At 59.3% G+C, this 14,546-nt stretch overlaps 1 protein-coding gene across 1 annotated transcript; it reads right to left on the reverse strand.

Moving 5' to 3' along the window:
• Positions 1-2,122: 2,122 nt before the first annotated feature.
• On the reverse strand, positions 2,123-13,945 carry YJEFN3 (YjeF N-terminal domain containing 3; the record flags this gene model as incomplete). Its single annotated transcript, XM_083880196.1, has 6 exons — positions 2,123-2,322; positions 4,098-4,263; positions 7,102-7,215; positions 8,223-8,333; positions 11,171-11,279; positions 13,899-13,945. The coding sequence occupies 6 exons, from the start codon at positions 13,943-13,945 to the stop codon at positions 2,123-2,125; spliced, it is 747 nt and encodes a 248-aa protein (XP_083736322.1).
• Positions 13,946-14,546: the final 601 nt, after the last annotated feature.

Consider the following 14,546-nt stretch of genomic DNA (forward strand, 5'->3'; position numbering starts at 1 on the left):
GGTCACGGCCACCGCTGCTTCATTTCGGGGTCACCGCGGGGTCATTTGGGGTCACCGGGGGCTCATTTGGGGTCCTGGGGCTGCCAGAGGTTCATTTCGGGTCACCAGGGGGGTCATTTGAGGTCACCAAGGGTCCATTTGGGGTCACAGGGATACCAGAGGTTCATTTGGGGTCACAGGGACACCAGGGGTTCATTTGGGGTCACCAGGGGTTCATTTGGGGTCCCAAGGCCACCAACACTTTGTTTTGGGGTCACCGGGGACACCAGAGGTTCATTTGGGGTCACCACCACTACATTTGGGGTCCCGGGGCCACCAACGCTTTCTTTGGGGTGTCACAGGGCTCCCAGCATGTTTTTGGGGGTCACAGGACCACCAGGGGTTCATTTGGAGTCCCAGGGTCACCAACACTTTATTTTGGTGTCCCAGTGTCACCACAGATTTATTTGGGGTCACAGGGCCACCAGGGACACATTTTGGGGTCACAGTGCCACCAGCACTTTATTTCGGGTGTCCCAGTGCCACCAGCACTACATTTGGGGTCACAGGGCCACCAACATTTTATTCTGTGGTCCCAGGGCCACCAGGGGTGTATTTTGGTGTCACAATGCCACCACCACTACATTTGGGGTCCCAATGCCACCACCGCTTTATTTGGGGGTTATAGGGCCACCACCACTTTATTTTGGGGTCACAGTGCCACCAGGGGTGTATTTTGTTGTCACAGGGCCATCGGGGTATATTTTGAGGTCCCAGTGTCACCAGCATTTTATTTCGGGTGTCCCAGTGCCACCAGGGGTGTATTTTGGGGTCACAGTGTCACTGGCAGTACATTTTGGTGTCCCAGTGCCACCAGCACTTTATTTCAGGAGTCACAGGGCCCCCACTGCTTTATTTTGGGTGTCCCAGTGCCACCAGCACTACATTTGGTGTCACAGTGCCACCAGGAGTGTATTTTGGGGTCCCAGTGTCACCAGCGGTACATTTTGGTGTCACAGGGCCACCAGGGATGTATTCTGTTATCCCAGGGCCACACTCTGTTGTCACAGGGCCACCAGGGACACATTTTGGGGTCACAGGTCCATCAGCATTTTATTTCGGGTGTCCCAGTGCCACCAGGAGTGTATTTTGGGGTCACAGTGTCACTGGCAGTACATTTTGGTGTCCCAGTGCCACCAGCACTTTATTTAGGGGTGTCCCAGTGCCCCCAGGGCCACATTTTGGTGTCTCAGTGCCACCAGCACTTTATTTCAGGAGTCACAGTGCCACCACTGCTTTATTTAGGGTGTCCCAGGGCCACCAGGGACACATTTTGGTGTCCCAGTGCCACTACGGCTTTATTTTGGGGTCACAGGGCCACCAGGGGTTCATTTAGGGTCACAGTGCTACCACTGCTATATCTGGGGTGTCCCAGTGCCACCAGGACACATTTTGAGGTCCCAGTGCCACCAGAGCTACATTTCGGGTGTCCCAGTGTCATCAGCACTTTATTTCGGGAGGTCACAGGGCCACCACCATTTTATTTAGGGTGTCCCAGTGCCACCAGGGGTGTATTTTGGTGTCCCGGTGCCACCAGGGCTTTATTTTGAGGTCACAGGGTCACCAGGGACAGATTTTGGGGGTCACAGGACCACCACCACTGCTATATTTTGGGTGTAATAGGGCCACCACCACTTTATTTCGGATGTCCCAGTGCCACCAGCACTACATTTGGTGTCACAGTGCCACCACCACTTTATTTTGGTGTGCCAGTGCCACCAGGACTGTATTTTGTTGTCCATCCCAGGGCCACCAGGGGTTGTCCCAGGGCCACCAGGGACACATTTTGGGGTTCCAGGGCCCCCAGGGATACATTCTGTTGTCACAGGGCCACCAGGGACACATTTTGGGGTCCCAGGGCCACCAGGGACACACTCTGTTGTCCCAGGGCCACCAGGGACACATTTAGGGGTTCCAGGGCCACCAGGGACACATTCTGTTGTCACAGGGCCACCAGGGGTTGTCTCAGGGCCACCAGGGACACGTTCTGTTGTCACAGGGCCACCAGGGACACACTCTGTTGTCCCAGGGCCACCAGGGACACATTTAGGGGTCCCAGGGCCACCAGGGACACATTGTGTTGTCACAGGGCCACCAGGCAGTCGCTGCCCGCGTAGGGGGGGCCACAGATCCCGAATTTCCTGCGCAGCTCCTCGGGCAGGAACCGCCCGGCCAGGAAATGCCACCGGCCCTGGAAACGCCGCGACACCTCCTTGGGGGCCGCCAGGGACACCAGCACGGCCGGGCGGATGTCACCCGTGTCACCCGGGCCCGAGCGCCACCCTGGGGGGGGGACACCGTCAGTGACAGCGGGGGCAGGGACGGGGACACAGCGACAGTGGGGACAGGGACAGTGGGGACAGGGACAGGGACACAGTGACAGTGGGGACAGGGATGGGGACAGCGGGGACAGGGATAGTGGGAACATGGGGACAGCGACAGGGGGGACATGGAGACAGAGTCAGGGACCGGGACAGGGGACAGAGACAGGGGACAGAGACAGGGACAGAGACAGGGACAGAAGGGACATGGAGACAGGGACGGGGACAGGGACAGGGACAGTGGGGACACGGTCAGCGACAGCGGGGACAGGGACAGCGGGGACATGGGGACAGAGGCAAAGACAGGGGACAGGGACAGGGGACAGACAGGGACAGCGGGGACATGGGGACAGGGAGGACATGGGGACAGGGGGACATGGGACAGGGACAGCAGGGACACAGGACAGGCTGTGGGGACAGGAAAAGGGGACAAGGGGGACACGGGACAGGGACACCAGGGACAGGCTGTGGCGACAGGGAGAGGGACAGTGGGGACACGGGACAGGCTGTGGGGACAGGGACAAGGAACATGTGGGACACCCGGGGATGGGGGGACCCTAAGGGACACATCACACCCTGTGGGGACAGGGACAGGGGACAGTGGGGACAGGGGACATCATATGGGGACAGGGACAGCAGGGACAGGCTGTGGGGACAGGGCACACAGGGGACATGGAGAAGGACAGGGGTGACCCCAGGGGACATTGAACAGCCACACAGAGTGGCTCGGGGGTGACCCACAGGTCCCGCTGATGCCGTGGAGGGGACAGGGAGGGGACAGAGGGGACAGGGAGGGGACAGAGGGGACAGCGAGGGCACAAGGAGGACACACAGAGGTGGCACCGGGCGCTGTTTGTCCCCGCGGGATCCAGGCCGGGGGAGGTGACACTGCCAGGCCGGGGGAGGTGACAAGGCGGGGTCACAACAAACCCAGGCCAGGGGTGGGGACACTGCCAGCCCTGGGGTGGGGACACAGGGGGCGGTGACATTGCCAGGCCAGGGGTGAGGACACGGGCACGGGGTGATGACAATCCCAGCCCCGGGGTGGGGACACTGCCAGGCCAGGGGAGGTGACACTGGCAGGGGAGGGAGGTGACAGTGACAACCCCGGGGTGGGGACACGGGGGGTGATGACAATCCCAGGCCCGGCCAGGAGACACGCGCGTGGCGGTCCGGGAATGACACATCTGGCGGTGACACATCTGGCAGTGGCACATCTGGCGGTGACACATCTGGCAGTGGCAGCTGGCGGTGACGTCATGTCTCGGGCCGGGCACTTTGTTATTTCCCGCGGATCCTCGCGGGGGGGCGGGACTGTCCCCACCCCTGGCGGGGATGTCCCCAAAGGGCCGGGGATGTCCCCAAAAGGCCGGGGTCACCCTGGGGATGTCCCCAACCGGCCGGGGATGTCCCCAGCCTGCCAGGAGGGTCACAGAGGGGTCCCCAGGGATGTCCCCAACCAGCCGGGGACACCGAGGGGACACGGGAACACTCGAGGGGACACGGGGGGACACGGGGGGACACTGGGAGCATCTAAGGGGACACCGGGGGGACATGAGGGGACACAGGGGACACTGGGAGCACCCGAGGGGACACTGGGGCCACCTGAGAGGACACAAGGGGACACGGAGGGACACTGGGAGCACCCAAGGGGACACCGGGGTAACCCGAGGGGACACCAGAGGACACGAGGGGACACAGGGGACACAGGGGACACTGGGGGGACACAGGTGTCACCTGAGGGCACATCCAGGCTGACGATGGGGATGCGGAGGAGGCGGAGCGTGGTCAGGATGGCGGCGTAGGGCTCTGTCCCCTCTGCTGTCCCCTCTGTCCCCTCGGTCCCCTCTGTCCCCAGCACCGCGTCCACCACCGCGTTATAGGCGTCATTGATCAGCTGCACCTGCCGCAGTGACACCGTGTCACCCCGCAGGGGACAGTGTCACCCCCCAGGGACAGGGACAGTGTCACCGTGTCACCTCCAGGGACAGTGTCACCCCCAGGGACAGTGTCACCCCCAGGGACAGGGACAGTGTCACCGTGTCACCCCCAGGGACAGTGTCACCCCCAGGGACAGGGACAGTGTCACCGTGTCACCCCCAGGGACAGTGTCACCCCCCAGGGACAGTGTCACCGTGTCACCCCCCCCCAGGGACAGGGACAGTGTCACCGTGTCACCCCCCGGGACAGTGTCACCCCCAGGGACAGGGACAGTGTCACCCCCCCAGGGACAGGGACAGTGTCACCGTGTCACCTCCAGGGACAGGGACAGTGTCACCCCCAGGGACAGGGACAGTGTCACCCCCCGGGACAGGGACAGTGTCACCGTGTCACCCCCAGGGACAGGGACAGTGTCACCCCCCGGGACAGGGACAGTGTCACCCCCAGGGACAGGGACAGTGTCACCCCCGGGGACAGTGTCACCGTGTCACCCCCCGGGGACAGGGTCACCGTGTCACCCCCAGGGACACGGACAGTGTCACTGTGGGGAGGGGGTTTTTCCTGATGGGGTGACAAAAAAAAAAGGGGAAAAAAGGGGGGAAAAGGGGGAAAAAGGGAAAAAGGCAGGGGAGGGAAAAAAGGAAAAAAAGGAGGGGGGGAAAGGAAAAAAACAGGGGGAAAAAGGGGAGAAAAAAGGGGGGGAAAAGGGGAGGGGGGAAGGGAAAAAAAGGGGGAAAAAAAGCCAAAAAAAAAAAAGCCAAAAAAAAAAAAAAAAAAAGGAAAAAAGGGGAGGAAGGGAGAAAAAGGAAAAAAAATAGTAAAAGGAGCAAAAATAAATCAAAGAAGCAAAAGAAAAGCAAAAAAAGAGGAAAAAAAAAAAGAGCAAAAATAAGGCCCCAAAAAAAAACAAAACAAAACAAAAAAAAACCAAAGAAAGACAAAAAAGGCAAAAAAGGAAAAAAGAAGCAAAAATAAAGGAAAAAAAAAAGCCAAAAAACAGCTAAAGAAAAGGAAAGAAAAAAAAAAAACAAACGCGAAAAAGGGGAAAAAAGAGAAAAAAGGGAAAAAGAACAAAAAGGCCAAAAAAAAAAAGAAAAAAAAGGACCAAAAAAAGCCAAAAAGCAAATTTTAAAAAAGCAAAAAAAAAAGTCCAAAAAAGCCCCAAAAAAGCGAAGCAAAAAAAAAAAAAAAATTCCAAAAAAAGTAAAAAAAAAAAAAAAAAAAAAAAAAAAAAAAAAAAAAAAGGCAAAAAAAAAAAAAAAAAAATCCCCCAAAAAGGCCGAAAAAAAAGCCGAAAAAAAGCTTTAAAAAAAGCAAAAAAAAAGGCCAAAAAACCCAAAATAAAAAATCAAAAAGAAGCAAGAAACTCCCCCGGAGCCGAGCCCGGCACGCCGAGAATTTTTTTGGGTCAAATTCCTCCATTCCCAGCGCCGGGAGAGGCCAAAAATAACAAAAAATAATAAAAAAATAACAGAAAATAACAGAAAATACCAAAGTCGGTGGCTGGAGGCGGCGGCCGCCGGAGCCCCTGGAATCCCCGGGATAACGGGACGGGGAAAAAAGGGGAAAAATCGGATTTTTTGGGGGATTTTGGGGGGTTTTGTGGGGATTTGGGGGTTCGGGGAGGGGAAAAAAGGGATAAAATCTGATTTTTTGGGAGGTTTTGGGGGAGGTTTTGGGGATTTGGGGGTTCGGGGAGGGGAAAAAGGGGAGAAAATCGGATTTTGGGGGTTTTTGGGGGGTTTGGAGTTCAGGGAGGGGAAAAAGGGAGGGAAAAAAGGTATAAAATCTGATTTTTGGGGGATTTTAGGGGGATTTGGGGTTCGGGGAGGGGAAAAAAGGGAGGGAAAGGGGGAAAAATCGGATTTTTGGGGGGATTTGGGGTTCAGGGAAGGGAAAAAAGGAATAAAATCTGATTTTTTGGGGGGATTTGGGGGGGATTTGGGGTGAGAGGAGGGGAAAAAGGGAGAGAAAGGGGGAAAATTGGATTTTTGGGGGGGATTTGAGGGGTTTTGGGGAGTTTTGGGGTTCAGGGAGGGAAAAAAGGGAGAGAAAGGGGGAAAAATCGGATTTTTGGGGGGTTTGGGGCATTTGGGAGAGTAAAAAAAAAGGGAAAGGAGGGAAATCTGATTTTGGGGGGTTTTGGGGGTTCAGGGGGGGTAAAAAAGGGAAGGAAAATAGGGGTAAAGAGGAGATTTGGGGGTAAAAAAAGGGAAGGGAAAGGGATAAATGGGGATTTTGGGGTTCAGGAGAGTAAAAAGGGGGACAAATGGGGGATTTGGGGTTCGGGAAGGGTAAAAAGGGAAGGAAAAATGGGACAAACGGGGGGATTTGGGGGATTTTGGGATTTCAGGGTTCAGGGAAGGTAAAAAAGGAAGGAAAAGGGGGGCAAATGGGGGATTTGGGGTTCAGGAGGGTAAAAAGGGACAAACAGGTGATTTTGGGTTTGGAATTTCAGGATTTTGGGGTTCAGGGAGAGTAAAAAGGGGAACAAATGGGGGATTTGGGATTATGGGGATTTTGGGGAGGGAAAACAGGGAAGGAAAAGGGGGACAAATGGGGGATTTGGGTGTTCGGGAAGGGTAAAAAGGGAAGGGAAAATGGGACAAATGGGATTTTGGGTTTGGGATTTCAGGATTTTGGGGGTTCAGGAGGGTTAAAAGGGGGACAAATGGGGATTTGGGGTTCAGGGAGGGTAAAAAGGGGAACAAACAGGTGATTTTGGGTTTGGGATTTCAGGATTTTGGGGTTCAGGAGACTAAAAAAGGGGACAAACAGGGGGTTTGGGTTTTGGGGTCACCTCTGCGGGCAGGTAGGACAGGAAGGGGATGTCCATCTTCTCACACTGGGTGGTGAAGTCGCGGTGCAGCGAGTCCGGGGAGCGCCGCGGGTAGAAAATGGTGGGTTCGTAATCCTGCAGAGAGAGGGGAATGGGGATCGGGGAGGAGGAGGAGGAGGAGGATGGAGGAGTTGAGGAGGATGAGGAGGATGAAGGAGGGCTTGGAGGGTGAGGAGGATGAGGAGGAAGAGGATGGAGGAGGATGGAGGAGTTGAGGAGGATGAAGAGGATGAAGAGGATGAAGAGGATGAGGATGAGGAGGAAGGTGAGGAGGGTGAGGAGGAGGACAGTGAGGAGGAGGATGAAGAGGATGAAGAGGATGAGGATGAGGAGGGTGAGGAGGCCTCTGAGGGCTCAGAGGGTGAGGAGGATGAGGAGGGTGAGGAAGGAGAGGAGGATGAGGAGGGCTCAGAGGTCTCAGAGGTGAGGAGGATGAAGAGGATGAAGAGGATGAAGAGGATGAGGAGGGTGCAGAAGATGAAGATGAGGAAGATGAGGAGGGCGAGGAGGATGAGGAGGAAGAGGAGGATGAGGAGGGCTCAGGGGTCTCAGAGGATGAGGATGATGATGATGATGATGATGAGGAGGAGGAGGAGGAGGAGGATGATGATGAGGATGATGATGATGAGGATGATGAGGATGATGAGGATGATGAGGAGGAGGATGATGATGATGATGAGGAGGAGGAGGAGGATGATGATGATGAGGAGGAGGATGATGAGGAGGGCTCAGGGGTCTCAGAGGATGATGATGAGGATGATGATGATGAGGGCTCAGGGGTCTCAGAGGATGAGGATGATGATGATGATGATGATGAGGAGGAGGAGGAGGAGGATGATGATGATGATGATGATGATGAGGGTGAGGATGAGGATGATGAGGATGATGAGGATGATGATGAGGATGATGATGAGGATGAGGATGAGGAGGATGAGGATGATGAGGGCTCAGGGGTCTCAGAGGATGAGGAAGAGGAGGATGAGGATGATGATGATGAAGATGATGATGAGGATGATGATGATGATGATGATGAGGATGATGATGAGGATGATGATGAGGATGAGGAGGGCTCGGGTACCCACGAAGCAGCGCAGGTGACGGGCACACACCAGCCCCACGGCCCCGATCTGCTCCGGCCCGCACAGAACCAGCACCGTGGGCTGACGGCGGGGCAGCGACACCAGCGGGAACGCCTGGGGACAGGGACAGCCGTGTCACACCCGGGGGTGGCACTGTCACACACAGAGGGACAGTCGTGTCACATCCAGGGGTGGCACTGTCACACATGGGGACACGCAGAGGGAATGCCTGCGGGACACAAGGGACAGCAGTGTCACACTCGGGGACAACCGACGGCAGTGTCACACACGGGGATGGTATTGTCACACCCAGGGGTGGCAGTGTCACACCCGGGGACACAGTGGGTGTGGCAGTGTCACACTAAGAGGTGGCATTGTCACACTCAGGGGTGTCAGTGTCACACCCAGGGGTGGCATTGTCACATCCAGGGGTGGCAGTGTCATACACAGGGGTGGCACTGTCACACCTGGGGACATACAGGTGGCATTGTCACACACATGGCATGGCAGTGTCACATACAGGGGTGGCAGTGTCACACCTGGGGACACGGCAGGAGTGGCACTGTTATACCCAGGGACATGGCAGGGACAAGGACACGCAGTGGGGTGGCATTGTCACATCCAGGGGTGGCACTGTCACACACGGGGACATGGCAGGGGTGGCATTGTTACACCCAGGGACATGGCAGGGACAGGGCAAGGACAGGGGGACACAGTTGGGTGGCAGTGTCACACTAAGAGGTGGCATTGTCACACCCAGGGACACGCTCAGGGACAGGGGGACACGGTGGTGGTGGCACTGTCACACCCGGGGAGACAGCAGTGGTGGCACTGTCACACGGCTCCCAGGGTGGGATGGGATCCATGGGATGGGATTTATGGGATCCATGGGATGGGATCCATGGGATTTATGGGATTTATGGGATCCACAGCAGGACTCGTGTGGCCCCCAGCGTGGGATGGAACAGGGGCCAGGCTGGGATCAGGATGGTGCCAGTGCTGGGATGAGGACCATCCCTGTGCTGGAATTCCAAGGTGGGATCAGGGACATGCCTCAGGTGGGCTCAGGACGATATCCCAGGTGGGATCAGGATCATGTCTTGGGTGGGATCAGGATCCTGCCCATCCCAGCACCAGGGAGATGTCCTGGGTGGGACCAGAATAATACCCCAGGTGGGATCAGGATGATGTCCCAAATGGGCTCAGGATGAAGCCCCAGGTGGGATCGGGGTTCTGCCCACCCCGGGACCAGGGAGAAGGCCCGGGTAGGATCAGGACGATGTCCTGGGTTGGATGGGGAAGATGTCCCGGGTGGGCTCAGGGATTTGCCCCAGGTGGGCTCAGGATGATGTCCCGAATGGGATCAGGATGATGTCCTGGGTGAGATTGGGATCCTGCCCACTCCAGCACCAGGGAGATGTCCCAGGGTGGGGCCAGAATAATGCCCCAGGTGGGATCAGGATCCTGCCCACCCCAGGACCAGGGAGATGTCCTGGGTAAGATCAGGATGAAGCCCCAGGTGGGATCAGGATCCTGCCCACCCCAGGACCAGGGAGATGTCCTGGGTGGGATCAGGATGATGTCCTGGGTGGGATGGGGATCCTGCCCACCCCGGGACCAGGGAGATGCCCCAGGGTGGGACCAGAATAATGCCCCAGGTAGGATCAGGATGATGTCCTGGGTAGGATCAGGATGAAGCCCCAGGTGGGATCAGGATCCTGCCCACCCCGGGACCAGGGAGATCCCCTGGGTAGGATCAGGATGATGCCCCTAATGGGATTGGGATCCTGCCCACCCCAGCACCAGGGAGATGTCCTGGGTAGGATCAGGATGATGCCCTGGGTGGGATGGGGATCCTGCCCACCCCGGGACCAGGGAGATGTCCCGGCCCCCCCATCCCGCGGGGAGGCGGCGGCACATTCCGGGATCCCGCTCGGGGAGGGAGGAATGGAGTGAACGGAGTGAACGGAGCCTCTGTTTATCCTCTGACGGGATTTTTCCTGCTCACGGCTCCTGCCTGGCCCCGGGACACGGCCCCGCTCACCCGGGCCTGGCCCTGGGGGAGGAGGAGGAGGAGGAGCAGCCCCAGGTGGGCCCGGGGATGGTGCAGCAGCTCCAGCCCAGGAATGTTGCGGCTCCCCGGGCAGGGAAGGGCCGATGGAAAAGCTGAGACGGGCCCGAGGCACAAAGATGCCCTTGATGCTGCTGCTGCTCCTCCTCCTGCTCCTCCTGCTCCTCCTGCTCCTCCTGCTCCTCCTCTGGGGACACCCCGGGAGGGGCCGGGAATCCCCCCCCCCACCGTGGGGACCCCAACCCCGGTGCGGTGTCCCCAAAACTGCCGTGGTGTCCCCAACCCCTGTGAGATGTCCCCAGTCCTGTCCCCAGCCCCAGTGCAGTGTCCCCAGCCCTGATGGGATGTCCCCAACCCCTCTTAGGTGTCTCCAACCCCTCTGGGATGTCCCCAGTCCCCATGAGGTGTCCCCAGCCCTCTGGAGTGTCCCCAGGCTCACCTTGGTGACAGCCACGGCACAGGCATGTCCCCAGCCCCTCTGGGATGTCCCCAGCCCTTCTCAGGTGTCCCCCAACCCCTCTGGGGTGTCCCCAGCCCCTCTGGGGTGTCCCCAGGCTGACCTTGGTGACAGCCACGGCACAGGCGTGTCCCCAGCCCCTTTGGGATGTCCCCAGCCCCTCTGGGATGTCCCCAATCCCTCCCAGGTGTCCCCAGCCCTCTGGGATGTCCCCAACCTCTCTCAGGTGTCCTCAACCCCTCCGAGGTGTCCCCCAGCCCCTCTCAGATGTCCCCAGCCCCAGTGCAGTGTCCCCAACCCTGACAGGATGTCCCCAGCCCCTCTGGGGTGTCCCCAATCCCTCCCAGGTGTCCCCAGCCCCTCTGGGGTGTCCCCAATCCCTCCCAGGTGTCCCCAGCCCCCCTGGGGTGTCCCCAGGCTGACCTTGGTGACAGCCACGGCACAGGCGTGTCCCCAGATCTCGATGAGCTGCTGCCGCCCGAACCGATAATCCTCGAGCAGCTCCCGCTCCATGGCCGCGGCCTCCGCCCGGCTGGGGACAGGACAGGGGACAGGGGACAGGGGACAGGGGACAGGGGACAGGGGTGTCTCCAAATCCCAGACAGGACAGGGGACAGGACAGGGTCAGGACAGGGGACAGCGGTGTCACCAAACCCCAGACAGGACCAAACTCAGGACGGGGCCATCCCAAAATCTCATTCCAATCCCATGGATCCCATCCCAATCCCTATTCCCAAATCTTTTGGTGCCCTCTAGTGAATCCCATCCCAAAATCCACCCCAAAATCTCATCCCATCCCATCATCCCATCCCATTATCCCATATTCCCATCCCATCCCATCCCATGGATCCCATCCCAAAATCCCTGTCCCCCAATCCCTCTAGTGAATCCCATCCCAAAATCCACCCCAAAATCTCATCCCATCTCATTATCCCATCCCATTATCCCATTATCCCATCCCATGGATCCCATGCCAATCCTTGTCCCCCATCCTTTGGTGCCTCTAGTGAATCCCATCCCAAAATCCATCCAAAAATCCCATCCCATGGATCCCATTCCACCCCTTATTCCCATCCCAATCCCTGTCCCCAACCCTTTAGTGCCCTCTAGTGAATCCCATCCCATATTCCCATCCCACCCCATCCCATCCAATATTCCCACCCCATCCCATCCCATCCCACCCCATCCCATCCCATCCCATCCCACCCCATCCCATGGATCCCACCTCAATCCCTGTCCCCCATCCTTTGGTGCCCTCTAGTGAATCCCATCCCAAAATCCATCCAAAAATCCCATCCCATGGATCCCATTCCACCCTTTATTCCCATGCCATCCCAATATGCCATCCCAATCCCATGGATCCCATCCCAATCCCTGTCCCCAAGCCTTTGGTGCCCTCCAGTGAATCCCATTACATCCTATCCCAAAATCCCATCCCATTATCCCATCCCTTCCCATATTCCCATCCCATCCCAATCCCTGTCCCCAATCCTTTGATGTCTTCTAGTGAATCCCATATTCCCATCCCAATCCCATGGATCCCATCCCAGTCCCTGTCCCCAAGCCTTTGGTGCCCTCTAGTGAATCCCATCCCATTATCCCATATTCCCATCCCATATTCCCATTCCAACCCATCCCAATCCCATCCCATCCCCACGGGGACACCCCGGGGTAAAACCCTCTGGGAAAGGGCCCGGGAGGGGAGGGGGCGGTTCCCGGAGCCCCTCCCGAGCCCAGCGGGGGCGGCCGGGCCCAGCTGTGTTGTCCCTGTCCCCAGAGCCAGGATTGTGTTCCCGGAGCGCTTTGTCCCCAGGGCTGCTGGCGGGGACAGCCCTGGCAGGGACATTGGCAGGGACATTGGCAGGGACATTGGCAGGGACATTGGCAGGGACACTCCTGGCAGGGAAATCTCTGGCAGGGACATTCCTGGCAGCGGCCCTGGGGAGGGGACATGGCCCGGGGGGGTCTCCGAGAGCTGAGGGACATCCCAGACTTGGGACATCCCACCCCGGACACATCCCGGCCCTGGGGACACATCCCACCCCTGGGGACACATCCCACCCTGGGGACACATCCCACCCTGGGGACACATCCCAGCCACCCCTGGGGACACATCCCACCCTTGGGGACACATCCCGCCCTTGGGGACACATCTCACCCCTGGGGACACATCTCACCCCTGGGGACACATCCCACCCCTGGGGACACATCCCAGCCACCCCTGGGGACACATCCCACCCCTGGGGACACATCCCGCCCTTGGGGACACATCTCACCCCTGGGGACACATCTCACCCCTGGGGACACATCCCACCCCTGGGGACACATCCCACCCCCGGACACACCGTGGGGCTGCTGAGCGGCCCCACAGCCTCGATCCGTCCCAGTCCCTCGTCCCAGTCCCACAGCCTCGATCCCAGTCCCACATACACGAGCCACATCCCAGTTTCACATCCCAGCTCCACATCCCAGTTCTATTTCCAAGTTCCACGATCCACATCCCAGCCCCACATCCCAGCCCCACATCCCAGCCCCACATCCTGGTCCCGTATCCCAGTTCCCCATCCCAGTTCCCAGTTCCCGACACTTTATCCCGGCTCCGTGTCCCTTTTCCTCATCCCAGTTTCACATCCCGGTCCCGTTCCCTGTTCCCGTTCTGCCGCTCTCTCCAGGCACAGCCCGGCCGCTGTCCCCCTGTCCCCCTGTCCCCAGTGTCCCCTCTGTCCCCTTTCTGTCCCTTTTCTGTCCCGGTGTCCCCATCCCGGCTCCTCTCCCGCCCCACCAATGGAGTCCCCGGGCTGCGGTTGCTCCGGCAACGGCGGTTCCCGGGTACCGAACCCGGGGGATCCCGCGGGGACCGGGACTGGACCGAACCCCTCCGGCCCTGGGGGAGCCCCGAGGGTACCGAACCCCCCCAGGCAGCCCCAGGAGCCCCGCGGGTACCGGACCCCCCCAGGCAGCCCCAGGAGCCCCGCGGGTACCGGACCCCCCCAGGCAGCCCCAGGAGCCCCGCGGGTACCGGACCCCCCCAGGCAGCCCCAGGAGCCCCGCGGGTACCGGACCCGACCCGGGCAGGTCCCGTTCCCCCCCCGCGGGGTCCCGGTACCGGAGAACGGGCCCCGCCCGGAGCTGCCGGTTCTGCCGGGCTCACCTGAGGTACCGGGGCGGCTCCCGGGACGGGCAGGGCGGGGAGCTCATGGCGGGGCCGGAACCGAACCCTCGGCTGGAGCGGGTCCCGTGGGGAGAGCGGGGATGCTCCGGTGGGAGCGGATCCCTGGAAATGCCGAGGATGCTCCAACCAGACCGGATCCCTGGGAATGCCGGGGATGCTCCGGCAGGAGCGGATCCTCTGGAATGCCGGGGATGCTCCAACCAGACCGGATTCCTTGGAATGCCGAGGATGCTCCGGCAGGAGCGGATCCTCTGGAATGCCGAGGATCCGAACCGGGACCGGCTCCCCCGGGAATGCCGAGGATCCGAACCGGGACCGGCTCCCCCGGGAATGCCGGGGATGCTCCGGCGGGACCGGCTCCCCCGGGAATGCCGGGGATGCTCCGGCGGGACCGGCTCCCCCGGGAATGCCGAGGATCCGAACCGAGGCGGCTCCGGTGCCCCCGCCCCGCCCCCGGCAATTCCCGCCCCCCGGGAATTCCAAACCCCGCAGGAATTCTGGGGTTGACCCGCCCCAAACCGGGGCTTTTCCAGCGGGATCCGCACCCCGGGATGGGGGACAAGGACACGGCCCCGCCCTCCAGCCCGGAACACCCCAATTCCCGGGAAATCCCCGGGAAATCCCCGG

This window comes from Zosterops lateralis (assembly GCF_965231275.1).
Source record: "Zosterops lateralis genome assembly, chromosome: 29".
Taxonomy (NCBI): domain Eukaryota; kingdom Metazoa; phylum Chordata; class Aves; order Passeriformes; family Zosteropidae; genus Zosterops; species Zosterops lateralis.